Source organism: Astyanax mexicanus, chromosome 1 (assembly GCF_023375975.1).
Source record: "Astyanax mexicanus isolate ESR-SI-001 chromosome 1, AstMex3_surface, whole genome shotgun sequence".
Taxonomy (NCBI): domain Eukaryota; kingdom Metazoa; phylum Chordata; class Actinopteri; order Characiformes; family Acestrorhamphidae; genus Astyanax; species Astyanax mexicanus.
The window spans coordinates 103,170,617-103,195,795 of record NC_064408.1 but is presented as its reverse complement, the minus strand read 5'-3'; the positions used below and the strand labels follow the sequence as shown (position 1 = coordinate 103,195,795).

The 25,179-nt window shown below is 39.7% G+C and overlaps 2 protein-coding genes across 4 annotated transcripts in view; one reads left to right on the top strand and one right to left on the bottom strand.

The window, feature by feature from the left end:
* The window catches only part of tmem108 (transmembrane protein 108), a 117,327-nt gene that overhangs the window by 29,996 nt on the left and 62,152 nt on the right, over positions 1-25,179 (bottom strand). For all 3 annotated transcript variants that reach the window (XM_049463290.1, XM_007258600.4, XM_007258601.4), the window contains exon 3: positions 7,081-7,164. In XM_049463290.1, coding sequence (XP_049319247.1) covers positions 7,081-7,120 — 40 coding nt within the window. In that variant the 5' untranslated portion in view covers positions 7,121-7,164. The remainder of the gene's footprint in view (positions 1-7,080; positions 7,165-25,179) is intronic.
* LOC125799519 (uncharacterized) lies at positions 15,110-24,301 on the top strand. The gene is made up of 3 exons (XM_049476446.1): positions 15,110-15,727; positions 15,959-17,653; positions 24,263-24,301. The coding sequence occupies exons 1-3, from the start codon at positions 15,110-15,112 to the stop codon at positions 24,299-24,301; spliced, it is 2,352 nt and encodes a 783-aa protein (XP_049332403.1).

Genomic DNA, 25,179 nt, shown 5'->3' with positions numbered 1-25,179 from the left:
GGATAAGAGTTGATGAGCATCCTGGTGGTAGTGTTTAATTAGCATGAATTCCTTATGGCAAGCCAGTGAAGAGTGCCTATTCACTAGATGCATCATCGGTAGCTAATGAAAACAGCTCCAAAATGAACCAGCACTGTCGATTTGGGAATGGATCTATAAACATTTGCCCGAGCCTGCTGTGCTTCATGCATATATATAGCCATTACAGCCATTATGCCAACTAAACTAAGTAGAGCAGTAGGAGCTGACTGCCTGCAGTGTGCTACACATTATGCCCCATGAAAAGCTCAAAGCACAGAAAGCCTGGGAGACATTCTGATTGGAAATTCTAAAGTCAGTTTGTTTAAAGCAATGAAAGAACTAAACAAAAAAACTCTTGCTGAGCTCTGTTGCAAAAAAATCAGTGTAAATTGTTTCTGACTTAAGAACTGATAGAGGCTTTCTCTATACAGTGACTCTATGGGCAGCTATGTCAAGTAGAACAAACAATGTGGTGATTTAAACCAATCACAGTCTGCAGGCAATCCTAAAACAAATTACACAGTGATTAAAACCAATTACAGTCATGGAAAGACTTTGAACAAATGATGTAATGTTTAGAAACATTTACAGCCTCAAAATTAAAAGCTGCAGTTGGTGATTAGGACCATGTTTAGGTCTAAGACAGGGGTCTCAGAACAATTGATGTAATGAATACATGTAATGCAATGAAGCCATCTTAGTGTCCTTAGAGTTTCAGAGGAGAGATTGGAAGTTAGGTGGCTTTCTCAAAAGCACCTCAGTGGTTCATGCTGGAGGCGGAGAAAGCCCTGCTTCTTCTAGTTCAAGAAAGTGAACCGTCAACATTCTGATCCCAAGCATGTTTCTCTAATATATAGGCCACAGCTGCTACCATTGATTGAAACAAGAGGTAAACCTCAGGACAAAAGACATGGTGATTAGTACCAATCAAATCGTAAAGAGGTTTCAGAAAAACTTGGTGGAAAAAACATCACAAGCCACATTGCTCAAATCCGATTTTTTTGCTCAGATCAGATTTGGCTGTCTTGACGGTTCACATTCACAAATGAAAGTGATCTGTATCTGTGTGTAATGTAAACGAATCTGTCCCTGAAGCATCTCACATGCGCACATTGATACATGTATAAACATCTCCTTCTTCACCAACATCAAAAAATCTCACATTTGAGAGATTACTCGTGCCTTTATAAAGGGTATTAGATGAGTTAGCAGCTCATATGTGGAGCATATTTTGCTGGAGTGGAGAGTAAACAGCTGGTCTGAAGTACATGCTCAGGTCGAGAAGGTGAAAAAAGGCCAGACAGCTTTCTTTAGCTGTTTTTGCAGCTATAGCTGCACAGCTGCACTGAGAGATGTGTGGAGTACGAAAGAGAAGCACGTAACGCAGCGTAAAAGCAAAAGATGCATTAATTCTGATTTGACTGTTTACATTCATGTCGCATATCTGTGGATCGGATACGTATCCGATTTAGGACCCCATATGAAAGAGACTCAAACCTGATTTGAAAAAAAAGAGACAGTAATAGAGTCAGTCAAAATCTATAATCTAGTGATATGTGAGTGTAGACACTGTATTTGTATGACTTACACTGAAATTACATTAACACCTCAAAACTAAAAACAGAGGTTTTAAAAAAAATTAAAAGTTTTTTAGTGTGGACAGGAGGCCAAAATGTAAAAAAAGGCCCTTAATTAAAAAAATTAAGGAATTATATATAGATTATATGTGTGTGGGTGGGGCCTAACACTTGATTGTAAGTGAAAAGTCTGCCTGTGTTCAATCCGACAGGTATTTTTGGTTGGTTTCCCAGACAGGATTCAAACTTTTGATCAAACAATAATTTCTGGATTAAATTGTCTTTTCTTTGGAGACTCTCTATTCAGAATACTGGTTAGTTTAGGAATTAATTTCTTTCTGGGAAACAAAGTCTTAGTATTAAGCATTGTGATGTTGCTCTTGTTATCTGGTTGGCTCGTGTTTAACCATGACTCATATGGTGCCATTTCTAATTTAATTACACAACAATTTTCAGCCATTTCACCAGAGATTTCTGGTGCTGACATATTGTACAAAGGTCTGTGCTGAGCTATAAATGCGAACGAAATCTTAACAATGAATCGCACAAACAGACACATTCCATCAGTCCCTGTTTGGCAGTGAAGTTAAGAGACAGTGGCAGACTCGGAGGACTGTGAAGTAAATGTGCCACTTCCTGAGGTGAGGGAGGGGCTTGGGTGGGACAGATGTGAGCTCACAGATAAGGTGGAAAGCATTACGCCATTCCGATAACAGCTTCCTGTTTGTGCTTTGAGTTCTGTTGGTCCTGCAGAAGTGTTTGAACTTCAGGCCTGTGTATCCCATCAGGGCGGCTTTCAGGACGCGCATAAAAGACTATGCGGCCATGCTTGATTTGTTTACCGGGAAGCTAGTTTGGCATAATTAGCATCATAGAGGCACCGATACATTCCAAAGCCTTGAGTTTGGTCTCACAGGAAGTACAGACTTTGAACAGGAAGTTCATACACCAAGGGGATAGCTGGACTTGAGCTGCAAGGGCTGAGGAAAAATGCTATCGCATAACAAGAATGGATCTTTCCATTCGGGAACATTCAGAAACTCAATGTAATGTTGTCACAGGAGCGGCCAACCATCCGCTGGGGTTTTGTAGAGGACCTTCTACCAAGTTGTGATTGTTATTTGACGTCCCTGAGAAGCGTTTCGTAAAGCAGTCTCACAATGCAGTCTGCGCTTCAGGGAAAGCAGCCTTTTTTGTGAAGAACAATTCACCCAGGACAAACTGTACTGACACTGTTGATGTCCACACAGATGAACAGAAACATTCAAAACTGAAAGAAAACAAGAAGTGGGCAGAGAGCCTTCATCTACTCATGAAAATCAGAAACAAATAACAGACGGCAAAAGCTTTCCTCTTTTTCAAGTTTGTTGTTTTGCTGTTTTTAAAATGTGAGGTTCCCCTGAAGAATTGATTAAGGCAAAAGCTCAAAGTGTTCAATACCAAAAAAACACCCTAAAAGCTTTGAATAAAGCAAAGTATTGATCTATCCTACTCAATGGTTTCTAGGCTGTTTGCTATGCCCCTGTAATAAACATGGATCATCTGATGATAAAGTGGTTAAAAAAAAAAAACATTGGGCGAACATGATATTTCTAAACTAGCAACATATTAATATAATAGTCAGAAGCTGCTAATCGTATGAAAAACAATAGGAATTTTTAGATCAGCAAAAATCTTTTGCGAAGAAAGAGAACAGCCATGCCTTTTTATCTTCTATTAAAAACACACAACAGCTCTGTGTGGACCAGCGGGATAAGCGCTGCCACTATGCTCAGGAGATCTCCAGTTCGAATCCTGTTCATGTAGCTTACCATCGACTACCGGAGCCCTGAGAGAGCACAATTGGCTTTGCTCCCTCTGGGTAGGTAGATGGCTCTATGTCCCCTCATCACTGCTAGGGTGATGTCGTTCAGCACAAGGCATTTGTGAGCTGATGTATCAGAACTGAGCGCTGTGATGCTACTCGGCAATGCTGCATCAGCAGCAGTTCAAAAAGAGGTGGTGTCTGACTTCACATGTGTCTGAGGAGGCATGTGCTAGTCATCACCCTCCTGGTGTTGGGGCATCACAAGTGATAGAGGGAGTCCTAATGAGTGGGTTGGGTAATTGGCTGTTTAAATTGGGGAGAAAATGGGAAAAAATGTGAAAACACATAACAATTCAAAAGAAGACCCTTTTTTGCTTAAGGTTTAGCATTAAAAGCAACAGAACTCAGGACTACTACCAACAAATGATGGTTAACTATAGTACATCAGATTCTCCATGTTGCCACAGACCTTTTCTAAAAAACACTCTATAAGAAACAAAAATATTCATCATGGAACCATAGACCAGGAACAGCACATCATGCTAAGCTGAAGCTAGGGGAGTCTAGCAGAGTTACGAAACTTCACAAAGCAAAACCTAAAGCAAACCAAGGAACAGTCTAACAATACATTAAATTCAGTACAAAGCTGAAAAACACCAAGAGGTTGTTGTGTTAGCATCTCTCATGCCACTACTTCTCAAAGCTATTGCTAATGCTAACAAGACGTGCAAAACCAGTGCTTATTAGGGCAATAAGGTAAGCAGAGCCAGTTCATTTGGTCGCAGGTTTTTGCTGACTGTAACTTGAACGATGGCATCAAAAAAATCTTTATGTGAAGGTGTCACATTACATATTACACTGATATTACTTATATGTTGTTACCTCTTGTGATGTAGTAAGGGGAACCAAATCAGAAAAATATGTTGAATTCCAGATTTAGGCAGCCTCCATAAAAAAAATAACTGACAGGTTTAACTTATTACAAAGTTTGTGGGATGGTAGGCACTCCAGATTTCTAACTGTATGTGTGCAGGCACTGGAAAATGTAGAATTTTTTTTATTTTAACTGAACCCCTGAACAGTCCTTATAGGCAAGTTCATTCTGCGGCCATCTTTACAAAACAACAGCAGTTATTTCCTGTCATGTAATACCAGACACCTATTTATTTAAATGAGGAGGGAATGAAATACTAAAAACTAAAGGTCAAAAATATATTTTACTGATTACATCTGATAAAAATCTCATTAATAGTTTGTAGTGTTTGGTCATGTCTCAATATGATGCACAGGCTTTGTATGGCTTGCGCAAATCTCCACATTGAGGGGGGCTTCCCTGCTAGCATGCTGACCCTCCTCTGCTCTCAGCACAACCAGCAAACAGATTGTCTCTTTTTTTGAACTGCAGGTATTTATCCATAAAAAGTAGTGCAGTCAGTGGCTGTATGACGTCTCTGGTATAGACCCCAAACACGGTATAGACTCCAACAGTGGTAAAGACAATATATCACTCAGTGCTGGTCTAACCATTTCTGCACAACAGCTGTAAAGAGCAGGCTTCAGCTGTGAAACCCGCCTCACACATGAATGAAAAATAGGCTTGAACACTCACTCCAGGTGCTGGAGCATATTTTCCCAGCCAAATTCCATCAAGGACAGACCCAGGATAGCATGATTGAGTGAAAGAAATGCACCTGAGCTGAAGTAACATTCATAACTCCTCCTTTTAACTTGAGGCACAGTCTCTTTCAATTACCAGCTCTTACGGGCGTCCTCACAGATGCATTCTCCTATAACTGAGACGAGGCGGACGACAGGGCATCTCCTAAAAGCACATTTATACCAGAGAGCTACTTTACTTTACCTGACCTCATGTTCCTGCTACATTTCACACTTTTCATTTTGGATCGGTTCCAGCACGCGCACCCAGTGCTGCTACGCTTGGAGAGCTAAATGTAATGCAGGCTCTAGAGTGGATGAGCAGTGAGTGCTTGCTGCTAGCTCGCTGAGTGCTAGTGCTGATTATTACAAAGGTCAGATGATCTATTAAAGGTGCATTACGGCTTAAAAGTGTGCTAATAACAATCTGGATCAGGTCAAGCTCCATCATGTCTGTATCTTAATTACCTAAAGTTTTTTTTTGCACACGTCATATAGCTTTTATTGTTTTTTTGTTTTTTTTGCTTGTCTTTAGTGAATGTAACACTGAACAATATTTGCTAGTTTAGTGTTATTTTAATAGTGGTTGTTAAAATATATCACAAAAATATATATTTTAAGAGTATGGATGACCATTAAAATCAGAATTGATTTTCATACGATACTTTTTTTTTAGAATCATCAACATCAGATCAATGGATATTTGCTAATGTATTTTTCACAAGCTGGAAAAGGACTAAGCAATGCTGGCCGTGCTACCACAATTGGCAGTACTTTAAAATGAATTAATTTAAGCTTGTTTTTATTTGTTCTCATTCGTTTAAATAGATCTTTTGTTTTACCTAACCTGGTAATTTACAAAAAGAGGATATAAAACTGTAACCAAACTATGTAAGGACCAGTTAGCTGGTATAAATATTTTTTAAATATATACGTATGTATATATAAAATAACAAAATACCAGAGCTAGTCAGATGCATTAAAATACTTGAGTATTCTTTCATTTTGTTTGTATTTTCTGCTTTATTCAGTACATAATAGCAATTTTTTAAAGTGTGACTTTAGATATAAAGTATTTTGTTAATATACAGTATTTCATGTGTTTTATTTATTAACTTATTAAACAGGTAAAAGATAAAGATGTAAAAGATAAAACTAAAAAAAAGGTTAAAAAAAAGGTCTGAAATCTGTTTACTGCACACCTTTTCAGGCAATTTGACTCCACCTGTACATTTGCATACAGTTCATTTCTTCAGTAACATAACTGCAGTTCTCTCTAAAATACCCTGCAATCGAACAGTGAGGGATGCCACAAAATATACTGCTAAACTGGGATAAACCAAATAATTAAATTAATAAAAGTCTAATAAACCAAATGTTTAAAAGGTTAACGAATACAGTACAGTAAGCTCCACAAGTCTAGAACACTAGGACAAATCTATTATTAATTTATTATAAATGATAATGCCAGCATAAAAAATCTGAAATGAGTAGAATTTTTATATAAATGTTACTATAGTTTTCAGAACTATCTAAATATTTGGTGGTGTGTTCCTTCATTGCTTTAAGGAAAGTATACATTTAAGGTGGCATAGACTCCACAAGTTTGTGTGAAAGCCTCTGGTGATCAAACATTCAGAGAAAAAGATGATAGACTCTTTACAGAATCTTAAATATTTCTTCATTTAACTTGATATATCCTGGTGAACCTGGACTTAAACTCTGTTAGACTGACTGGACAATCTATTATCAATGTAAACACAGCACCAGAGTTTTTCAGACCAATCCTAAACTGTCAGGATATTAAAAATTATATTTTTAATTTATCATATTGCAACTTTATCCCAAACGTAACATACAAGTGACTTACAATGCAATTTTTTAGAATGTTTTGTTCATATTGATGCAGCACTTTATGCACAAAACAATGAAAGTAACAAAATGTAGTAAAAATAAATAATTACAAATAATATATAAATAAATATAATAACAATAATTGAGTAAGATCGAGAAACATACTCAGCAGCTGGCGAGGCAGGACCTGCAGGCTTCTCTTCATGGTATCATGTGGTCCGGCTCTTCCTCCACAGTGCTCATGGTTCTCTGAGGGAACAAACACACAAAAAATACACAGTGGTTAGAAACAGCTTAAACTGCCATTGTTATTTTATAAGATGTGACATCAATCTTTATATAGATTATATCCTACATTTGTCTTGAATTTTAATAATATATTGAACACAATTATGGTTGTATTTTTCTTCCAAATGGACAAACAGGAATGCACATCTTGCCAACAAAGTAAAATTAGCGTATAAGTGTTTTTTTTATAACACTTCAAACTACATGTATTCCTGAAGTACAGGCACAGAGAGTTAAACTGCCAGTTTAGTTCATCTTGCAAGTCCGTCAACACCTCCTTTCACAGAGTTTACAGACACGTTTTCAGTCTGTCGGAGTGCAATCCCAAATGTAGCAAAATCTCACAGTCACAGAGCAGCCAGTGCACACATTTAGCTTTCACCTTTCAAGAGGAAAGGCCTTGCGAGGTTGTGTGTCTGTGTGCGCATCACACATGAGTAATCTGGGGTGTCAAGACGTCACAACTATCATGGTGTCACTGTGTCCTTGGGGAACTCAGGCTCACTCTCTGACCAGATCCACTGCGTAAGAAATATGGAGTGGATGGCAGATGTGAAATGGGATTTATATCCCTCTGGGTTATAGAGAGAGAGAGAGAGAGAGACTGACACACAGGCCTAGCTCAGCTTCAAAATAACAAAATTCCAGAGCCAGGTACACTAAAATACTAAAGTACTTGAAATATTAATATTCATACTTGCAAACATATCACCTCTGATTGGCTAACAGCACTGAGACACACTTATAACAATGTCATATGTAGTTTCTGAAGTCAGCCTTCTCCATCACCCACCACAGATCAGCTGCCCATTGTCCGTCTCACTCTCACACTATAGATTACATCCAAGTTCACATGAACTCACATGAACTGCTTCCATTACTGGTGCTTCTATACACCAGAATATATAAGACCTATGTGGATGTATAAAATACTTTTTAAAATTCATTTAAAAGTTGTCTGACCAGTGGTAGCAGGGTCCTCCCCCTTTTCCTTGCCTCCGTTCTCACTGGGGTTCTTTATTCTGCATTTTTTATGTTTAATATTTTGCCTGATTCTTTGTCCTGTAATCACATTTCTGTATTTCTTGATATGTTACTTTACAAGATGTGTAATGCCCTGCTAAATGCTGGTCAGCCACTGACCTAGTCTTAAAGTCTCTGTAAAACACAAAATCCACTGGAGATCCAATGTAAACAGACAGAGGTGGGTAGTCCAGGTCCAGAAAATAAAAATCCACTCAGGGGTTTTGTTGGCTGAGCTGCAGCAGAGCCGTCCAAGCAGTTGGAACAAAACCCTAGAGTGGATTATTACTTTCTGGACTTGGACTACCCATCTCTGTGTGTTAACGTAGGATCTCCTGTGGATTTCGCATTTTACAGAGACTCTAAGACTAGGACTTCAGCTTTGGCTGTGGGCGGTCACGAACCATTGTGGGCGAGGCCATGAATACTAACTCACGAGTTGACATTAAATAAAATAATAATAAATAAATAAAAACTAAGAAAAATTAAAGAACATCAGACCGGATAAAATAAAATATATGAATATGAATTAAAATACACTGACATACCAATAATCATTAGATAGCAGTATGTAAGCTATTTACAAAGTGTCCCTCAGGGGCAACCTGGGAATGCCCAAACCTATGTATGTTTTGAGGTGTTATCTTGTGAGTGTGGCTGAGTGCTTGACACCATACTCATGACAAGGACATGTGAATATATGCACATGGATGCAGTTGTGCTTTGTGACTTTTAGCATGCATCGATCCACATGGTCATGTGTGTACAAAGAACAGTGGGTGATCATGACTGGCAGTGTCTGGTTGGAACTGTCCTTGTGAATAGACAAGCGCCAAAAAAATCACATATGTTTTCAGTGTAGGAGGGCCCACACCCATATGGGGAATTCTTTAGGTTTCATGAAACGTGGCGAAAGTCGTGGGACAGGAACTAGTATAATTCAAAACATCAGTGTATTATTTGAATATTTATGGATTCATATTATAATTGTCTATTATATTTTCGTATCAGAAGAACAATTGAGAACACTTGCCGATGTTGTGCATTTCTGTATATATTAGACTTGGAAAGTGATTATGTACATTTTCGGACATTCATGGAGATCTAAGGAGAACTAAGGAGTATAAACAAAATACAAAATATTACAATTTTACATTCATTTGTTGAGGACAGTTCTAGCATTTTATATATTATTTTATATTTTTTAGGAAAATTACTCTTTGGGAGCATGAGTTCTTAATCAGAACTCATTAAAGTCAGCCATAAACTTGGGTCTTCACATAATCATATAACACGTGTTATGTCTTGAACATAGTATATTCTTGAAAATCTCAGAAAAAGAGCTTTTGAATCTGAATAAAGGTTACAAATCCATTTCTAAAGTTATGTATTCCAACAATCCAAAGTAAGGCATATTCAGAAAATTTAGCATCACTCTTACTGTCCCGTAGAGTGACTCTCCAGCAAAAATCCCTCCAAGTGTGCAGTAAATAACTTTATTGGAAGCGACAAAGCACCTCAGGGTAGCATCTAACAACCTACACACCTCTCTCACAGTGAGCAAGTACAGCAGCAGACAAACACTGAACAAGAAGCATGTGCAAGACAGAATAGCAAGGAGGAAGCCATGAGTCACCAAACAAAACTCTGCTGCCCAGAAGTTTACTGGAAGAGTGTTCTGTGGACAGAGGAATCCAATGTTGGTTTAGATATAAAGAGTTATTCTTTGTGAAAACCAAACACTTCATTCCATTATAAGACGCTTATCCAACAGTAAAGCATGATGTTGGCAGTATTATGGTTTGAGTCAGCTTTGTTGCCTTTGAAGAAAAAAGTGTTCAAATTTGAAATTGTACCAGCAAATTCTTTAAGACAAGTCAAGTTTTGCAAAAGCCAGGTCAAGGTCCAGACCTGGAAGGATCTAAAAGGAAACTCACCAACATGACTGATTGAGTGCACCAATACTGGTACCAATCAGATCAAGTACCATTTTTATTCAGTAACTGTTCTCAATATGTTCTCAAAATGTTTTGCTTAATTTGTTTATCACATTTAATTTATGTAGTTTTATAGTTTCAGAACTTAACTGGAGATCGAATTACATTTCAGAAAAATACAAACTTTCTAGCACCACCATACAGCTCTAAAAAAAAATAAAGCAGTGTGTAAGACTGGTGGAGGAGAACATGCCAAGGTGCATGAAAACTGTGATTAAAAATCAGGTGTTTCCAAGGTTATTCCATTCCAATATTAATGTTTGAACTCTTAAAACTTTATGAATATGAATGTATTGGGTTTAGTATACTGTTTCTTTAAGTTTGCTAGCACCACCTAGTGGTAAGTAGGTGTATATGACCTAGCAGGAAGTAGCAGTCTCAGGAAGTCCTGTTTTGCCTTGTACCTCATGGAATGAGATTCTGCAGAGCAATCCTCCCCATCCTCCCTTAAAATTCACAAATACAGCTTCATCTGTAAGTTTTTGCACTGTTAAAAGTTATATTCATGCATTTTAGTTAGTATTTTCTGTATTAGAGTTCTTGGTTTCTGATGATATGCTTTTCATTGTTAGCTACATACAACTGTGTTAGACATATTTTACAGTGTTGCTCTAGTCCTTACTAGCCTGTATTTTGTGTTCCTTTTTGCAGTTTTACAAAGAAATTACATATTTTCCTACATTAAATCCTGCCAAATACAACAATGTGTCTGTTCCTTGGAGGATGCAAGACTGGAAAATATTGTTATGTTATACTAGCTGTTTAGCTGAAAATACATTGCCTGCAACAACTTTTAGTGAGGACAGCATAGTAAAAAGATGAACACTTGGTGTGGAGTTTAAGACGATTGTGGGATAGACAAAGCTGCACTACCATTCATCGCTATGGAGGCCATAGACAGATCAGAAGGTGCTCCAGCTCAAGACATAAAGAAAGGCTCAGAAGATGGCGTTGAAACAGGTTCACTCCTCTCAGACATTCGCTCCAGGAAATCACGCTCTTCACATTCATCACGCTCATCAACAAGCTCTAGAGTCAGCTTAGAAGCAGCAAGAGCCCGTGCCAAAGCAGAGGCAGCTAAAACCAGGCTGGCCTTCAAAGAAAAGGAAAGTGAACTCAAGATTGAGAAAGCCAAGCTAGAAGCCAAAAGTGACATTATAAATCTTCAACGGGAAGCTGAAGCTGCTCATGTAGAAGCTGTTGTACTGGAGTCAGCAGCAGCAGATATGGATGGCACTTGTCACATCAAAGAAGCTGAGCTTCTAGACCTTCAAGAAAGTGTGCAAAAAAGAACAGAAGACTACGTTAACCACCATTCCCTAAATCACTTTCCACAAGAGCTTAAAGAGGAGAAGGATGTTTACTACCCACCACCGCCAGTGCTCACACCTCAACTATGCACCCAGACACCTGTAAGGGAGAAGGTGGTCTATCATCCTTTATCTCCAATAGTCAGAGTCAATCAAGATTACATTGGTCAGAGTGGAGCCCACTCGCAGGTTATCAACAGGAGACAGATCTACCAACAAAGTGATATGAAGCAGTTTCACAGAGATTTGCCACAGCAGAGAAGTTATGACCAGCAGCACAGTGAGCAACCAAACAACCCATCATTCTCAGCAAATGCAAACCATAATGCTACAGCAGCTGTAGCATTATGGTTAGGAAAATTACTCTTTGGGAGCATGAGTTCTTAATCAGAACTCATTAAAGTCAGCCATAAACTTGGGTCTTCACATAATCATATAACGCGTGTTATGTCTTGAACATAGTATATTCTTGAAAATCTCAGAAAAAGAGCTTTTGAATCTGAATAAAGGTTACAAATCCATTTCTAAAGTTATGTATTCCAACAATCCAAAGTAAGGCATATTCAGAAAATTTTGCATCACTCTTACTGTCCCGTAGAGTGACTCTCCAGCAAAAATCCCTCCAAGTGTGCAGTAAATAACTTTATTGGAAGCGACAAAGCACCTCAGGGTAGCATCTAACAACCTACACACCTCTCTCACAGTGAGCAAGTACAGCAGCAGACAAACACTGAACAAGAAGCATGTGCAAGACAGAATAGCAAGGAGGAAGCCATGAGTCACCAAACAAAACTCTGCTGCCCAGAAGTTTACTGGAAGAGTGTTCTGTGGACAGAGGAATCCAATGTTGGTGAGCAACCAAACAACCCATCATTCTCAGCAAATGCAAACCATAATGCTACAGCAGCTGATCTTGCCAAATTCCTAGCAAAGAACCAGCTTGTTTCCTCAGGATTGACAAAGTTTGACGACTTGCCTGAACATTACCAAGCATGGAGGGAGACCTTCATCAATACAATTGAGAATCTTGAGCTATCACCAAGTGAAGAAATGGATCTGTTGATTAAATGGCTGGGTAAGGAGTCAAGTGAACAAGCACTCAGACTAAGATCAGTTAACGTAAGACAACCCTTGCTTGGTCTTAAGGCAATTTGGGAGAAACTGAACAAAACATATGGCTCTCCAGAAGCAATAGAGGGAGCTCTGTTCAGTAAAATAGAGAACTTTCCCAAGATCCATAACAGAGACAATAAAAAGCTACAAGAGTTGGCAGACTTACTGATGGAACTGAATGTTGCCAAGAGTGATGGATATTTGCCAGGGCTAGCATACCTTGACACAGCACGTGGAGTACAACCTATTGTTGAGAAGCTTCCCCTACATCTGCAAGATAAGTGGTTATCTCAGGGAAGCAAATACAAGAGAGAACGTAGTGTTGCCTTTCCTCCTTTCTGCTTCTTCAAAGAGTTTATCTGCAGAGAAGCTGAAGAAAGAAATGATCCTAGTTTCAACACATCCACTCTCTCTTCAATGACTTACAGGAAAGAGAAGTTAGGTCAAATGAAACCTGTCTTCGTCCACAAAACAAGTATATCATCATTTGATACAGGGTCTAAAGCAGAGAAGGCAAGCAACACAGCAAGTCCTGATAAAATGTGCCCCATGCACAACAAACCTCACTCACTGAAAAAATGCAGAGGGTTTAGAAGGATGACAGAAAAGATTGATGACAGAAAGAAGTTTCTAAAAGAGAACCATATATGTTTTCACTGCTGTGCTTCTACAACTCACCAAGCAAAATCCTGTGCAACTCCCATCAAGTGTAAAGAGTGTGAGAGTGAGAAACACCTTGCTGCTCTTCATCCTGGTCCTGCACCACAGTTATATCCAGGTTCCTCCCCTTCATCAGAGAACGGCGGGGAGAGTGATGACACAGGGCAGCCAGCTATCACATCAAGTTGCACCGAGGTATGTGGAAAAAACTTCAAAGGCAAGTCATGCTCTAAGATCTGTCTTGTGAATGTGTATCCTTATGGCCATTGTGAGCTGCAGAGAAAAATGTATGCCATCCTAGATGACCAAAGCAACATGTCTTTGGCTCGGTCAGAGTTTTTTGACATATTTGGCATTCAGGGTACAGAAATACCATACACACTCAAGACATGTGCAGGGATAGTGGAAGCAGCTGGCAGAAGAGCCCATGGGTTCATGATAGAATCTGTAGATGGAAAAATACCCATCCCACTACCTACACTCATTGAGTGTAATGAAATACCCAACAATAGGTCAGAGATTCCGACACCTGAAGCTGCATACCATCACCAGCACCTAAGAAACATAGCAAACAAGATCTCCCCACTTGATCCACATGCTGACATCTTGCTGTTATTGGGAAGGGACATCATAAGAGCACACAAAGTTCGCAAACAGTACAATGGCCCTCACAATGCTCCATATGCACAAGAGTTGGACCTTGGGACAGTCATAATAGGTGATGTATGTATTGAGGGTGCTCACAAAACAGATATGTTCAACAGAGTGAGTGTCATGAAGACCTGCATCCTCAGAAATGGTAGACCAACTTGCCTTACTCCATGTGAGAATCAGATGCATGTGAAAGAAATCTATAGTGTCAGTGAAAATGGCATGCATACTTCTCAGCACAAAAACACACACAGTGCATCAGTAGCATCAAACCAAGACAACCTGGGAAAAACTGTCTTCTGCACAACTGAGGATGACAACCTGTTTGCTCACTCCATAGAAGATCTTATCTTCCTTCAAATCATGGAACGAGAGTTTGTCCAAGATGAAACAAAGAGCTGGGTTGCTCCCTTACCGTTTCGTCACCCACGGAAACGTCTTCCCAACAATCGAGACTATGCTCACCACCGTCTTATGACACTGCAACGAATGTTGGAAAAGAAGCCTGAAATGAAAACGCATTACACAGAGTTCATGCAACAAATGCTGGACAACAGACATGCAGAGTGTGCACCACCACTTGAAAAAGGAACAGAATGTTGCTATCTCCCTACCTTCGGAGTTTACCACCCCCAAAAGCCAGACCAGATTCGTGTAGTTTTTGATTCCAGTGCGAAATACAATGGAATCTCTCTGAACGACATTTTACTTTCTGGACCAGACCTTAACAACAATCTCATCGGAGTGTTGCTCAGATTCAGAAAAGATTCTGTTGCTGTAACAGCAGACATTCGTCAAATGTTCTACTGCTTTGTGGTGAGAGAAGACTGCAGAGACTTCTTACGGTTCTTGTGGTACCAAGTTAATGATCTCAGCAAGGAGGTGATAGATTACCGTATGCGTGTCCATGTTTTTGGAAACAGCCCATCACCTGCAGTAGCAATCTTTGGCCTGAGGAAGGCAGCAAAACATCAAGAGGATACTTATGGCAGTGATGCTGCTCACTTCGTTGAGAGGGATTTTTACATGGACGATGCGCTTCGATCATTTGTAACTGAGGCTGAAGCCATTGATGTTTTGCGTCGAACACAACAAATGTTAGCTGTGTCAAACATAAAGCTTCACAAGATTGCTTGCAATCGAACAGCAGTGATGAATGTGTTTCCTGCAGGGGAAAGAGCAAAAGACATCAAAGACCTCAACCTTTCTGTGGATGATCTTCCTGTCCAACGAAGCCTTGGAATCAAGTGGAACATTACATCTGATACCTTCACTTTCGATGTGCCTGAGAGTCAAAAGCCATTTACACGTCGAGGAGTGCTGTCAGTAGTGAACAGTCTCTACGATCCATTGGGTTTTATGGCACCAGTCACCATTAAGGGCAGATTGCTTCTCAGGGAGTTTTCAACTCAAGAGTGGGATACATCTCTTCCAGAGGCCAAGTATGATGAATGGGAAAGATGGCATAAATCATTGTCAGCACTGAAGGAGGTACAGATCCCACGCACATATGTATCTTTCTCCACTTCCATGGCGCATAACACAGAATTATGCGTCTTTTCTGATGCTTCAGTAAAAGCAATATCTGGAGTGGCTTACTTGAAGGTCACAAATGAGCATGGTCATAGTGAAGTTGGCTTCGTCTTTGGGAAGTCCAAGCTTGCTCCTCAGTCTGCCTTGACAGTCCCCAGATTAGAGTTGTGTGCAGCTGTGCTGGCTGTCGAGATTGCAGATCTCGTAATCAGGGAGATTGATCTGAAAGTGAATGCAGTAAGATTCTACACAGACAGCAGAGTTGTGTTGGGATACATACACAACAAGACAAGAAGATTTCACGTCTATGTACATAATCGTGTACAACGTATTCGACAGTCTGCACGGCCAGAGCAATAGAGTTATATTCCCACAGAGTTAAACCCTGCAGATCATGGGTCCCGGTCTGTTCCAGCTGCTGAGCTTGCAAACACTAAATGACTGACTGGTCCGGTCTTCTTAACCAAGCCAACAAGTTCCAAAATCACCACTGAAGATGACACGACATACAACCTTGTAGATCCAGATTCTGATGTTGAGATCTATTCCAAGGTAACAACCCTCACCACACAAATTGAAGGACACAAGCTGGATTCAAAGAGATTTGAACGTTTTTCTAAGTGGAGGTCACTCACCAAAGCTGTGGCCCGCCTCTTGCACATCTTACAATGCTTCTCACACCCATCAAGCAGTCGCACATGTGTTGGTTGGCACATGTGCAAGGATGGCTTGTCAGTTGCTGACATCACCAAAGCAGAGCATGTCATTATAAAATGTGTGCAACAAGAATGCTTTTCAGAAGAGTTGAAATGCATCAAGTCAAACTGTGCTCTTCCAAAAACCAGTCCTCTCTATAAACTTCATCCTGTCATTGACAGTGAAGACCTGCTAAGAATAGGTGGACGCATTGACCGAGCTCAAGTTGAAAGATGGGAAGCTCATCCTCTTATCATCCCAAGCCGCCACCATATAGCAACTCTGCTTGTCCGCCACCATCATGAATGTGTGAAACATCAGGGTAGGCACTTCACTGAAGGTGCAATTCGTGCTAGCGGTCTGTGGATAGTCGGAGGAAAACGTCTCATCAGTAGCTGCATCCACAGGTGTGTCACGTGTCGAAAGCTGCGAGGAAGAATGGCACAACAACAAATGTCTGATCTACCTGCCGAACGCCTGCAAGTAGACCCCCCATTTTCCTATGTAGGACTTGATGTCTTCGGGCCTTGGGAAGTCCTTACACGTCGTACCAGGGGTGGTCAAGCCAGGGACAAAAGGTGGGCAGTTTTATTTACATGTATGTCCACACGTGCCATTCATATTGAGGTAATCGAAACCATGACTTCCTCAAGTTTCATAAATGCACTCAGGAGATTTTTCTCCATCAGAGGCCCTGCTAAACAACTTCGATCGGATTGTGGGACCAATTTTATTGGAGCATTCAAGGAACTACAAATGGATTCACAGCGTCCCTGTCCCCATAGTGTTGAAGACTACCTCAGTCAACAAAGATGCACGTGGGTTTTTAACCCACCTCACTCCTCCCACATGGGTGGCACATGGGAGCGCATGATTGGCGTTGCGCGACGAATTCTGGGCTCCATGCTCCTCAAGGTTGGACCTTCGAAGCTCTCTCATGAAGTCCTTACCACCTTTATGGCAGAAGTCTGTGCCATTGTAAATGCAAGACCACTAGTGCCTGTATCCACTGACCCAGAATCCCCCTTCATTTTAACCCCTGCTATGTTGCTGACACAGAAAACCAGCACATCCCTTCCTCCTGCTACTGAGTTCACAAAAGGAGATTTGCTCAAAAACCAGTGGAAAAGAGTGCAAGCCTTAGCAGAAACTTTCTGGGCTAGGTGGCGACGTGAATATTTGAGCACTCTTCAGACTCGACAGAAGTGGCAGTCGCTAAAACCCAATCTCAAAGCAGGAGATGTTGTTCTGATGAAGGACTGTCAGGCAAAAAGGAATCAGTGGCCGATGGGGATTATTGTGAAAGCCATACCCAGCAAAGACGGGCTGGTAAGAAAGGTGGAAGTCAAAGTGACGAGGAATAAATCGGTCAAGATATTCTCCAGACCCATTGCGGAGGTGGTCCTGCTTTTAACAGAAGAGGCAGGAAACTCCTACAAGACTCCCTCTTACAGTTTTTCTCAATTGGTTTGGCTCATTTCTTGAAACTGAGATGACATTCCTATAACTAAAAGGTAAATTGGCCAAACAGACTTACAGTTCTTCACAACACTTCAGATAACCAGCAAAATGTCATATGTCTCCCAAAACGTTCATTCTTGCTTCAAAATGAAGTTTTTCTCCCATATAAATAGTCAGTACCATAAAAATGGCATAGATCCTTCTCAATTGCTTTGGCACATTTTCATTAATTTTGTCCATCTGTCAAAATAAACTGGACGGTGCAGCAAAACTACATGGATCCTCATCACTGCTCATATCACTCCAAAAACAGTTTACCCACGTGTCAAAACTGATTTCCTTTCTCACACAAATCATCAGTGCCCCCAAAATGCAGTGTCCCTTTGGCATTGTGTAAGTACTGCAAGTCAAAATGCTTAGATGTTTTGTCTTTATGGCAGAGGTCTAGCTAAAGGAATACAATGTTCACACGCCACACACACTGCACTCTTTCTGCTGAGGAAATTGTAACTATTTTTATTTACAAGTACATTTTTACACATTACTGTAGGTAGAAAGAAAAGAAAATACTAAGGAAAATGTATCAAATATACTATGTATACAAATTACAAAAACCTGCAAAAACAAAACAAAATACATTACAGTAGGTAAAAAAATAGTCAAGCATCACAAATGCAATACAGTAACATTCTGACTACTCTGTGTCACTCCCCTCTCTCCATCACCTTCCTGGCCATCCATCCGCTGCAGTCTGTTTAGCCATAAATTCTCATCAACATTGCATCTGATATGTTCTTTAGCAATGCACTGTGGGAAGAATGCCTGAGCCATCCTCTACACTGATCGCCACAGGACTATATAATCATTATATCATCACAGGACTAGCATCAAAGAACTAGCACCAGGCCAAGATGTATACAGTGGATAGAAAAAGTCTACAAATAATTTCTACCTATAATGTGACCTATAACCTGTACAATGCAATTGAAAAACAAACAGAAATCTTTCAGGGAGGTGAAGTAAAAATAAACAACTGAGATATTGAGGTTGCATAAGTGTGCACACCCTTTTATAACTAGGGGTGTTGCTGTGTTCAAATTTAACCAATAACCTTCAAACTCACTTTAAATTGGAGTCAGCACACACCTGTCAACGATTAAAGTGCCTCTGATCAACTCCAAATAAAGTTTAACTGTTCTAGTAGGCTTGTCCTGATATTTTTGTAGCCACATCTTTCAGCACAAGCCATGGTCCACAAAGAGATGCCAGAGCATCAGAGGTATCTCATTATTCATAGATATCAGTCAGGTGAAGGCTACAAAAGTCATTAAATATACCATGGAACACTTTGAAGACTGTCATCATCAAGTGGAGAAAACATGGCACAACAAGACATTACCAAGAACAAGACATTTGACAAAAATTGATGATAAGACAAGAAGAAAATTGGTCAAGGAGGCTGCCAAGAGGCCGACAGCAGCACTGAAGGAGCTGCAAGAATTTCTGGCAAGTACTGGCTGTGTAGTACATGTGACAACAATCTGCCGACTTCTTCATATGTCTGTGCAAAACAAACATCCAGAAAACATCTAAGCTCTACTTAATTTTCCAAAAATTCATCTGATATCTCCCAAACGCATGTGGGAAAATGTGTTATGGTTTAATGAAACCAAGGTTAAACGTTTTGGACATAATTCCAAAAGGTATATTAGGCGCAAAAGCAACACTGCTCGTCACCAAAAGAACAGCATACCTACAGTGAAGCATGGTGGTGGCAGCATCATACTTTGCGGTAATCTGAAGAGGGCTGGGCACAGGAGATGCCCTCACATTTTGTCAGATTTTGAGCAGTTGATGCAAAGAAGAGTGGGCAAATTTTGCCACATCAAGATGTGTCACGCTGATAGGTTCCTACCCAAAAAGACTGAGTGCTGTAATAAATGCAAAAGATGTTGCAACAAAGTATTAGTTATATGTATTTAACCAGGTGATTTTAAGTTTTTTGTTTTATATTTTTTCGCTGTAAAGATTTATGTTTGTTTTTCAATTGCATTGTACAGGTTATAGGTCACATTAAATGTGTAAAAAGTTATGAAATTATTTGTCTTGCTTTAATTTTTTTACAACACAAAAACCTGGCATTTGAACAGGGGTGTGTAGACTTTTTATATCCACTGTATATAGAGCAATGCCAGCATTCAAAATAATAGACAACAAACTGATGGATTGGTCACCAGTAATGTGGGACACTCATTTTCGTCAAAACCTGCTTTCACCTGTTACCTACTCACCTGATTGTAATGAATTTATGAAATGTTCCAAAATATGTGTTCTGTATTGTATTACAATTTCTTAATTCATTTTGAGAATTGAGCAGACTATTCTGCAGATGATGACTTATATGATGTAATTGTGCTGACATGTTTTGAAGAGAACAACCATTACACTGAGAACCAACCAATTAAGATAGATCAACAAGATGCATTCTTTTGGGAAATGTACTAAATGTAGGATGATTGTGTTAAGTGCAGGCTACTTGTACAAAACAATTTGCAAAGATGTACTAAGTGCTTGAGACATGTACAAAGCATTTGAAATGTGATGAAAGCAATGAGAAATGCCATTCTGTTATGAGAAACTGCAAGATAGTTTGGGAATTTGTCCATGTTATTTTGAGAATGTCATCTCAGTTTCAAGAAATGAGCCAAACCAATGGAGAAAAACTGTAAGACGTAGACCTCTTCTGCATAGGACTGTAAATGATAGGTGATACTCGAATGCTGCGCAGTGACTCTCTTAGTACAGACTAAGGAGTGTTGTTTTATGTGTATAGTGGCCTGTTAATATGCCAGGCGGGGAGTGTATTGGGTTTAGTATACTGTTTCTTTAAGTTTGCTAGCACCACCTAGTGGTAAGTAGGTGTATATGACCTAGCAGGAAGTAGCAGTCTCAGGAAGTCCTGTTTTGCCTTGTACATCATGGAATGAGCATCTGCAGAGCAATCCTCCCCATCCTCCCTTAAAATTCACAAATACAGCTTCATCTGTAAGTTTTTGCACTGTTAAAAGTTATATTCATGCATTTTAGTTAGTATTTTCTGTATTAGAGTTCTTGGTTTCTGATGATATGCTTTTCATTGTTAGCTACATACAACTGTATTAGACATATTTTACAGTGTTGCTCTAGTCCTTACTAGCCTGTATTTTGTGTTCCTTTTTGCAGTTTTACAAAGAAATTACATATTTTCCTACATTAAATCCTGCCAAATACAACAATGTGTCTGTTCCTTGGAGGATGCAAGTCTGGAAAATATTGTTATGTTATACTAGCTGTTTAGCTGAAAATACGTTGCCTGCAACAACTTTTAGTGAGGACAGCATAATGAACTTGTTTTCTTTACATAATTTGAGGTCTGAAAGCTCTGCATCTTTTTTTTTTTTTCAGCCATTTCTAATTTTCTGCAAATAAATGCTCTAAATGACATTATTTTTTGGAATATTGGAATTTGGAAGAAATGTCTGTAGTTTATAGAATAAAACAATGTTTATTTTACTCAAACATATACCTATTAATAGCAAAATCAGAGAAACTGATTCAGAAACTGAAGTGGTCTCTTATTTTTTTTTCAGAGCTGTATACATAAGATATGCATTAAATGAAAGTTATATTCATAAATCACAGCTCCCTCTACAAGGTCCTCCCTTTACAAGGAGATAAGGAGAAACATCTATTCAGTTCAGCTGTGTAGAAACAGAAGTCTAAGTTGACATGGTGTAATCATTGTCCTTTAGAAAGGTCAAGACCTCAGACACTGGGATTCCTGTTCTTTAAGTGAAGCTCATGCTGCTTGCAATACATCCTGTCCTTTTACATCAACCTCATCACAGATCTCCCAAAAGATCAATCCTCACACAACACTATATTCATTCCAAGGGTATTCCGAATAGATGTGGCATATTGGTATTGACAGGTATCATATCAAACTGATGTCAGCAGGAAATCAGAAAGAATGTATTCAGTCCTTAAGAAATCAATCCTGAAACACTACACACTCGCATTGCCTACATTTTGATGCTTATTTAAAATTGGAATTTTAGTTATTTTTGACAATGCCTATAAAATTAAGCTAATTAAATGAAGACCTTTATCTCCTACGTGGCGTGCTCTGTCTCTCTATACTAGATACTAATTGAAACCAATCAATCAAGTTGGTAAGTTGCCTTTCAGAGTGTTGTACTGTATTCTGTCTCCCTACCAGAATCCAACTCCTTTATAGTGTAGAATGAGCCTATCAGATTAGCATTGGATTTCTTTTATTTATATGTTATAATAAGAATTAATTTAGAGTTACATTAGATACAGAAATCACCAGCATGATCTGTTATACCCAAACTGCTGCATAACACCCATAAATGTGAAAGGGAGTCTGATTTTGGCAAAACACCAGTTCTTTTTCTTTTTTTGCTGCTGAAATGGATCATGATAGCCTGCCTCAACATCTCTGAAAATTAATCAAATCATGGTCTAGTTGATCAGTTGATCCAGACAGAGACCACCACTTTTGTTCAGACCAAATTTTGGTACTTTGGTCTGGACTATGGTTCATGGCTCCTCTTACACAACTCCTTATATAAGGTCCAGTCAAACAAGGTGGGTGTGACAGCCCCCAAAACTGGTACTATTCCAATCTCTTATTATAAAGCCATGCATATCAACAAACTGCAGGAACATCAATGTTTTGAATTCACTGTTATCCATTAAGTCTACTGCAGTTTAGCCCTACCCATTCACATAGAAGATATAGGGAGTGCCTGCAGGATTTCACCAGTCATAACAGAGCTCAGAGCTCTTCTACATATGGTATATCAGTCTATCAAAATTAAGGATAAGGTTAAACAGGGTTAGAATATGTTAATTAAAAAAGAATACATTATATTCTATCACATAAAATCAAAGCATAGCAAATATCACAAGAAAAGTGCAAACTACTGCCTCTTAAGTACAGAGCTTTGTATTGTGGGATGTCGAGTGAGCGTGCCCTGCTGTTTCTTGTCCTTTTCTGCTACATGACAAATCACTGCATGGCAACTGATCCACACCGAGACCTCACTTCAGTCACCATGGCAACAATAACAGTACATTATACTCAAATCTCCACACGATGACAACTGCGCAAACTAATATGTGGAGGGAAACCAATCAGACTTAAATAGCCCCAGATATCGGCATATTGAGCCGCTGAGATGAGATCACACTTTCTCAAAGACAAGCCCTCATTTCCTGACATGTGCACTGGTGATGGCACGTGCATTTGTGTGTGTGTGTGTGTGTGTGTGTGTGAGTGTTCACAGCTACTGGTGTTGGACTGGTCCCTGTTCAGCTGTGAGGTGGTAGCTGTAAACAGTCACAGTGGGAGTGTGAGGGCAAGGGCTGAACCAGGGTCAGTCCAGAGAGTGTAATGAAATAAAGGTGTGTGTGGCTCTTCTTTGGGCTGCTGCCCAGAGGAATAACAATGCTTTTATTCCCCACTTCAATGCCAGCACACTAAGTGGAGGGCACAGAAAAACAGGACCAAGAAAGCTCTGGACTTATTCTGGAAAAGGGAGAGCAACTGGAACTAAAATAGTATAATGGATATTTGTGTTTTCATTCCTTGAGGAATGAAACTTGGTGGGTAGTAATTCTAGACTGTCACAAAGTCACACAGAGAAAGCCTGTTTTTGCCTTTTTCCTTGATGGAGATGAACAAGGAATCCATATGTGAGATCATCAGTTTGCTGTTACACATCACACCCCCAGATGGTCTGGTGTTATTGTGTGGGATGCCATTTTTTAAGATGCCAGATCACCTATGGTCTTGTCTTCATTACAGGCATTTTGACAGCCCAACATTATGCTAATGAGGTCCTGCAAGGTCCAATGGATCAACCTTTTCTGAAAGCACACTCTGGTGTGCTATTCCAACAGGACAATGTTCGTCCACATGTCACTTAAGGCAATTAAATCAAACACGTCATGTTGCAGTGATTTGATTTTTGACACAAGAAGTAGATACACAGCGTTGTCTCTGTGTCTGTGTGAGTGACAGGCTGCTGCTGCCTGAGAAGCACAAGGGGGGTGGCAGAAATAAACACAAGGTAACCGCATGGCCTCCATCCACATGGTTAGGCACTACTTGTAAACGTGCGTGTCGAAAGCTGTGCACCTCAATCCAGCACAGATTTGCACAGATATTTCCAGTTACAGCCGAATTCATGCTTTTAATCCTAGAAAAAACACTCTTATTTACCTTTTAAAATGCCTGATTAAAGGGCTAATTATTGTTGTTTTGCTGTTTTGCTCGGGTGTTTAGTGCTCGACGCTGACTCAGCTCTTGATCAGTCTAGATGCATTGTTTAATGTCGCGATATATATCCTCGATAAAAGAACATTTGAAATGTACATTTTATCCAATATCGTGCAGCACTACTAGAGACACAGATACTATGCCATTGCCAGCCACATTGTCAGACCTAACAATGACTAAATGCTATTGGGCACACTATCAATACTCCACCCCTACTGCAGAACTTGCATTAACTTTGTGAATGTATAATCTGTATGTAATTATTGTAGGGCACCAATAGAAACCTCTACAACTCCATAGAAGTCTGACATGTTACATTAGACATGCATAACATGTATTGGCCTCTGCAGGAGATTGGGAGATAACGATACACTTTTAAAAGCAACTCTCATTACTCTCATTACTCATCAGTACATAGCAACCTCCACCAAAAGACCTGAGGTAGTTTTGTTGTCTGATTTCTCAAAGCAAGTTGTGCTCCTAAAATGATCACATGGATTTGAAAGGCAGCTCGCCATGTATGATCCAGTCAGCCAATGTCCACAAGGTGGCTGGAGAGCAAGTTGCTGGCCAGTAGAGGTTGGATTCAGTGACTCTACAGTCTAATCTCTATTTAGAGTCCTAAGTGTCTTGGGTATCAAAGGAGAGAGAGGAGGAGAATAGCCATCTGCAGTGCCACAGACATGGCAGAGAGAGCCTCAAGGTGGTTGTGGATCAAGAGAGGAGAGCCATGGGGCCAGAGTAGCTAATTTGCCATCTGGACACAAGCTTGAGTCTGATCTTATTTAAACCTCGAAAGAGCTCTCTAAGGCCTTCAGAAAAAAGCTTGTAGATGAATTTAGGACTGGGCAGGGATTTCAAAAGATCTCAAAAACATTAAAAAGAAGCCATTCCATTGTGCAAAAATAATGTAGTTAAAATTAAGGTCAAATATCCATGTGTTTAAAAAGCCAATTTAAAAAGCCAATAACGTCTGGCTGCAGTTACAGCTGGTTGTCTTCTGAGATATGATTCAATCAGAGTTAACCATCTGGATCCCCCTTTTTTGGCCAGTCTTGGCAAAATTGCTCAGATTTAGTCACACTGGATTGGGACATCAGTTTCGATTCACAGATTCTCAGTTATATTATTATGTACGCTCTGACTATTATCTAGTCTAGCTTTAGCATTGTGCGTAAAGTCACTG

Coding starts and splice junctions, on each gene's coding strand:
- LOC125799519 (XM_049476446.1), top strand. CDS start 15,110: ATGAATGTGTTTCCTGCAGGGGAAAGAGCAAAAGACATCAAAGACCTC. Junction 15,728..15,958: donor TTGATCTGAAAGTGAATGCA/GTAAGATTCTAC, acceptor TTCTTAACCAAG/CCAACAAGTTCCAAAATCAC. Junction 17,654..24,262: donor CTTACAGTTTTTCTCAATTG/GTTTGGCTCATT, acceptor TAATTATTGTAG/GGCACCAATAGAAACCTCTA.